Below are 6,351 nucleotides of genomic sequence, written 5' to 3' on the forward strand. Positions count from 1 at the left end.
AGACGCAGCAAAGAACTACAAATTATTTTACATGAGATATTAGTGAGAATGGATTTAGGGTAATGTTTCGGGAGGCCCACCGCTGTGTGGATTAGAATAACCCCGAGAATTTATAAAAGTTCGGAATCTAGGGCTTTTCCCCCTATCTGCAAATCAGAACCTCAGGGGCACAGCCAGGGAATGTCCGCTTTAAAAAAAATTCCACGAGCGTGTGCGGACGCTGTGCCGCTGCGCGCTCGCTTTGCCTCGCGCAAGGTGTGACGGGAAGGATCCTTCTAGATTGCGCACTTTTCGTTTCTGCCATGTCGAGACGGGCAGTGATTCGTGGCCCGCTGGGGAATGATTGTCGCATCTATGTGGGCAACTTACCTCCAGACATTGGAACGAGGGAAGTGAAGGACATGTTTTACAAATACGGAACCGTCCGAGATGTCGACCTTAAAAATCGTCGCTGGGGACGGCCCTTCGCCTTCGTTGAGTTCGACAGCCCACGGTGAGATGGCACGGCGGGTCTTGGGGACTGTTGGAGTAGTTGGGAAAGACTCCAAGGCATTAAAAGAGAATGGCGGCGGCCGGGGGGGGGGGGTGTTGGGGGTTGGAGACAGGAAATCGCCTTGCAGGAGCCCAGTGAGGAACCCGGCTCGGGGGGCCTTCTCTGGTGCCTGGGCCTTCCCAGAATCCCCCTCTGAGGCCAGAGGGAGACACTGAAGAGCTAAGGGCTGGGGTAGGGTCGGGAGCCTGGCGTGTCGTTGCGGGGTGGGGGGTGGTGGTGGGGGGGGACCGGGCTCGTATTAGCGCCTGGCGGCGCCTCCACTTTGGGTGCGCATGTGCAGAGTCCGCTGGTGGCCGGCTGAGCTGGGGTCTCTTGGTGGCCGCTCCTCCCTTCAGTCTTGCTTTCTGTGATCCCGCAGAGACGCGCACAACGCGGTGCACGGTCGCGACGGCTATGATTACGAAGGGTACCGCCTGCGCGTGGAGTTTCCTCGAAACTACCGTGCTATATATGGAGGTGGCAGAGGCCTCCTAGAAACCCGTGGCACGTCATCCCGGCGGTCTGACAACAGAGTGCTTGTCTCCGGACTCCCGCCAAGTGGAAGCTGGCAGGATTTAAAGGATCATATGCGGGAGGCAGGCTATGTTTGTTATGCCGCGGTTCGCCGAGATGGGTCAGGTGTCGTGGAGTTTGTATGGAAAGAAGATATGAGCTATGCGGTGCGCAAGCTAAATAACACTAAATTTAGATCTCACAAGGGAGAAACGGCCTACATCCGGGTTAGAATTGATGAGGCCAGAAGCCCGAATTGTGGAAGATACTCCCCTCGTAGCCATAGTCGCAGCCGAAGTCGCAGACGTAGCAGAAGCCGCAGAGGCCGCAGTCCCAGCAGAAACGGCCGACATAGCAGAAGCCTCAGAAGCCATAGTTATAGCCGAAGCCCCAGAAGGCGCAGTTGGAGCAGAAGCCGCCGTGGTAGCAGGGGCCACAGCCGCAGCAGAGGCCGCAGTCCCAGCAGAAGCCGCGATGGTGGCAGAGGCCGTGGCCGCAGCCGCAGTCGCAGTCACAGTCGCAGCGGCAGTGGCAGCCGAAGCCGCAGCCGCAGCCGCAGCGGCAGCCTCGATGGTAGCAGAGGCCGCAGCCGCAGCCGCAGTTGCAGCCGCAGCGGCAGCCTCGATGGTAGCAGAGGCCGCAGCCCCAGCAGAAGCCGCGATGGCAGCAGAGGCCGCAGCCCCAGTAGAAGCCGCCGGGGTAGCAGAGGCCGCAGCCCCAGCAGAGGCCGCAGCCCCAACAGAAGCCGCGATGGCAGCAGGGGCCGCAGCCGCCGCCGCAGCCACCGCCGCCATGGTATCAGAGGCCGCAGCCTCAGCAGAAGCCGCAGTCATAGCAGAAGCCTTAACCCTAGTAAAAGCCGTAGTCGTAGTAGAAGCTTCAACAGAAGCAATGGCAGGAGTCGCAGCTACTCGCCAAGGCGAAAGAGAGGCTCACCATACTTTTCTCTCTGTTATAACAGATGTTGCCCTCGGACATAAGATGATGGGTGGCCCTTTTGTTGTGTATAGTCTTCCTTTACTCTATATCATCTTATTTTTTAATTCAGACGGTTTTGTTGAGAGTGGGCTACTGTGTTGGCGTTCATTTGTGGCTTATAGCCCCCTACATTCTCCTGTCTTTGACAAATTGTATTTTAAGTGATGTCATAGACAAGATTGTGTAAATTTAGTTATTTCTCCATGCTCTTCAGACTGAGATATTGTGTAAATGGCCTCCTGCTCTGCTTTGTGTAAACTGGGGTGTTGGGAGGCGTTTGTGGTCATCTTACCTGAGAAAGTATAGCTTGCTTTTCATGTGTCTGTAAACGTATCTGAAGACATGGATTAAGAATGGTTTGGATTAAGGATTGTGGAGCACATCTCAGTCATTCTAGGATTACCAAAAGGAGGATGGAGGAGGATCAGATCAATAATGGAGACAATGGTATGACTTCAAGTGTGCTGTTGTTGCAGATCAAATTGGCAGTATTGGTCTTATGCTGAAAGACAAGGATTAAAATGACATAATATTTTATATATATAGAATCTACACTACAGCACTTATAAGCACGCATTTATCTTTAGCTACAATTTGCTTTGCTCCTTAAATCTTGACAATTATGGCAAAATTACATTGCTTATTTCATAATAATTTACTTTGCTCCTTTCCCCTCCTTTTTAACACAGGAAGAATTGGCTAATGTGTTATAGTGCTTAGTTGCAACTGTTATCTGTGACCTGCTGTTGGTGTATGTGTGGGTATAGGGTGTCTAATTCTGATGAGATAGAGTATAATATCAGTACTGCTAAATCTGAATGTCCTCTCTGTAACTGATAGAAAATTACTAGTTCATTTTTAAAAGAGAAGATGACACCAGATTATATAATTCCAGCATATTGATGCAGATAATCTAGTTGGGAGTACTTTTAAGTCTCACCTTCCCCTTTAAACTAGTATTCAGAATTAACTCATGTTTTGAATGCTTTACTTTACAAATTAAATAACAGATGGAGCATCAAATTTAGTTTAGATTTGGTGTGTAGCAATATCAGTGAATTTTTCAACTACATAACTCTTTCTGCAACCACAAAACCTGTAATGAGCTGTGAAGTAATGAATATTAGCATTATCGGTTGAATTGTAAATATAAAATGCTTCGTCCAATTAGTCTCTAAGGTGATTACGTTTTTAAAATTTATCTGAACACCATTAAGAACTTCTTTTGGGGAATCTGATAGTTATTGATATATTTCTATTAAACTGATGACAGACATAGCATCCTTCCCTGGGAAACTTTTTTGATTGCAGTATCTAAAATTTTGCCTCCTCCTTTTTGGTTTTGCTGGTTATAAAGGTTTGGATTGCAGAGGACTCACTGGATCATAATACTTGGAACTGGATCATTGGATTCAGATCATAATGTGGATAGGATAGGAAGGATGATTTACAAGGATTCATGGAGCAGGATCAGATTACCAGGAGCATAGCAGTGGATTGCTGCCACGTACAAACCACATTCATGTAGATTTTTAAATTCCACTTAATTGGCTGTTACAAAGATTTCATTTCTTGTTTTTGAGGATCGGAGCCCTTCAGATGCGTACTGGAATTCTGGTTTGCATGTCTTAGTAAAAGATAGCAAAGCAAAGACCTGGAGATACGTGCTGGAGCAGTCTCTGTAAGAGAGAATTCAGCATGAGTAAATACTAAACATTTAAAATGGAAAAGGGAAGGTTGTTCAAAATAGTAAATCAAAGTAACTTACGTATGTAAAGAAAACTTTTAAAATTGGAGTTGAAAAATAATTAGGTTTTCAATTGACTATGGTCATTTTTCTTTGGAAAAAAAGTTTAAAAAAAGAATTCAAAGAAAAATATTAAAATATGAGAATTGTGATATTTGGCTCTTGTCCAAATTTTCCCTACCTAGTTGAAGCTCTTTTCAGTCTGTGCTGCACAGAACTTCCGTATAATATTAACAGTGAGTACAGTCTGCATTTGAAAACAGATTTAAAAAGATGTTGGACTGCCTTGCATTAACCGCTATAAAAAGATTTCTTAGCTAATTGACACTTGATTGATAATCAAAAGACTTAAACTAGGAGGCAGGCATCCTGACACAGCAGGTTATACCAGTGCTTGGGACATGCAAATCCCATATTGGAGGGTTTAGTCCCAACTAGTCTTCAGGTTGAATTTCTGGCTAATGCGCCAGGGAGGCAGCAGATGAATGCTAGGGGACTTGAATCGCTGCCATGCACATGAGAGACCTTGATGGAGTTCTGGACTCCTGGCCTCAGCCTGAGGTAGATTCAGTTGTTGTGATCTCGATCTCTCTCTCTCTCCCTCTCTCCTTTCCCCTCTCCCTTTCACATAGATGAAAACAAATAAGCTCCAAATTGGTTTTTATTAAAGTAAGCTTATAGTGTACATTACCAAATGATCTACCTTTCTGAATTTCTATAGATTGTCCTTTTTGATATCTTCCGAATTTAGTATAACATCAAATTTAGTATGAGTTTAGGGGATGTTAAATAATTACTGTATCTGTTAGCAAATATTTTTAAAGATACCAAATGATGTGAGTAAAGTTTTATTTTGGGTGAATAGAATTGGGAGTGACATTTTCTTTTGGACAACTTTTTGTAATCTTTTACTCTTGTGCAAACATTTATCATTTTTGCAAAAAACAATTTAATTTTCATTGTACACAGAAAATACATCTAGTAGTCAAACACTATTCTTACTAATTTTGGTGGTGGTTCTAATGTAAGTGATTTTTTTTCAAAAAGTGTTAAAGTTTGAGTCAATAAAAAATATCAACCAAAATTCCCTTGTGTTGAAGTAGCTTTCTTTATATGCTACATAAAAATACAGTATGGGATATTTTCATTATATGTTAATTATTCCTAATTTTGGGCATCTTAAATTCAATATTGTTAGCATTCTCTTGGGAGATTTCCAGCATTCTGTCCTCAAAGGTGAGTTTTTAGGAATTATCTAACATTTCATCCCATGAAAAAAAAGTGATAATTATACTGTATTCACATAGTTTTCCTCTAAACAGCATAATACTTACACAGACTGTTTACCTATTTAAATTTTATATTCTGCAAACTAGAAGTAAGTTCATATTGTACCTCTTTTACAGTTCTTTCAAAACGACACAACACAGTTCATACAGAAATTCACTAGCAGAGTTGAATAATAAAATCTGAGTCTCTTGAGTCCCAGTTTATTACTATGTGTGGTATATAAGCTTTTCATTGTGTACTGATTTTACTGATTTTTTTACATCGAGATACATTTTCCCAAATGAAAAAAAAATGCATTACACAAGGGAATCAAATATCTAGGTGAACAAATTCCATCAAATCCTTGCAACTCCATCCTCCATTACTAAATAGCTTTTCATATTTGTGACAGATGTTGTTGCTCACAATTATATTTTCCTTACCTCTTTGGAAATTGAATTCGTTTTCAGATGTACCCTGTCTACACTCTAAGAAGGTAAATACTTCCCTTTCTCTTTATGTTAATGTTAATTAAAAGTTTAAAACAATCATGGCATTCTCATTCCTGTGATTAATGATTTGTTGAGATTGTGACATGTATAATTGTGGCCAAAGAGATCGAAGGGCAGGTTGGCTAAGGCACTTAAAATGACTACAACAGCCATCCCATGACCATGAAAAGCTGTTCAAAAGCCATATTATATTTGAGACTAAATGAACCAACCCTGAAAATGCACACTCTCCTGGTGAGACAATGTATATTTTTATCATTTGAATCATTTAATTTGGGTGTTTTGTTTCTTATTCAATAACATTAAGACTGGTAAAATACCTAAAATCTGCTTAGTATGTGTACATATCCGAATCTGTATTGACTCCAACATCAGTACTTTTTGCACATTAAAGCCTTTGTTCAGGTTATGTTTAGATGATCACTGCATCTTATTTTCATGATTGCCAACTTGTATCAGCACCCTTATAAAATAATTTCAAGTAATACAGATGTTGAATTTATTGAAGGTGTTAATTTTTTAGTTACCTCTGATGACTCAATTTATAACAGAAAAGATAATGTGTGTGGGTTTAAAAGTGCTCTATCGTCCTATTCTTGGTTTAATTAATTTATTTATATTAATATATATGACTCAGACTGTATCACTAGTTATCTCAAGAAAATCCTGTAATCATGCTTTTTCTTTTCAGATATTTATTTCCATAGAATCACAGTGTTTTTGAGTTAGAATTTTTAAAAGGATGAATATTGGTGCCAATATGTTTGTGTTGATGATTATTTTATCACAAAGGAACTTTG

At 41.7% G+C, this 6,351-nt stretch overlaps 1 protein-coding gene across 1 annotated transcript; it reads left to right on the top strand.

The window, feature by feature from the left end:
• Positions 1 to 296: 296 nt before the first annotated feature.
• Positions 297 to 4,780, top strand: LOC100338017 (uncharacterized). The gene is made up of 2 exons (XM_051827408.3): positions 297 to 493; positions 912 to 4,780. Exons 1-2 carry the CDS (start codon positions 303 to 305, stop codon positions 2,023 to 2,025), a joined length of 1,305 nt encoding a protein of 434 aa, XP_051683368.2. The 5' UTR covers positions 297 to 302; the 3' UTR covers positions 2,026 to 4,780.
• Positions 4,781 to 6,351: the final 1,571 nt, after the last annotated feature.

Source organism: Oryctolagus cuniculus, chromosome X (assembly GCF_051225735.1).
Source record: "Oryctolagus cuniculus isolate XC-2025 breed Fujian yellow rabbit chromosome X, ASM5122573v1, whole genome shotgun sequence".
NCBI classification, from domain to species: domain Eukaryota; kingdom Metazoa; phylum Chordata; class Mammalia; order Lagomorpha; family Leporidae; genus Oryctolagus; species Oryctolagus cuniculus.

What these genes read in the sequence shown, in the direction of transcription:
- LOC100338017 (XM_051827408.3), top strand. Translation starts at nt 303, where the DNA reads ATGTCGAGACGGGCAGTGATTCGTGGCCCGCTGGGGAATGATTGTCGC. An exon ending in GTTGAGTTCGACAGCCCACG is followed by an intron (nt 494 to 911) that starts GTGAGATGGCAC and finishes GTGATCCCGCAG; the next exon opens with AGACGCGCACAACGCGGTGC.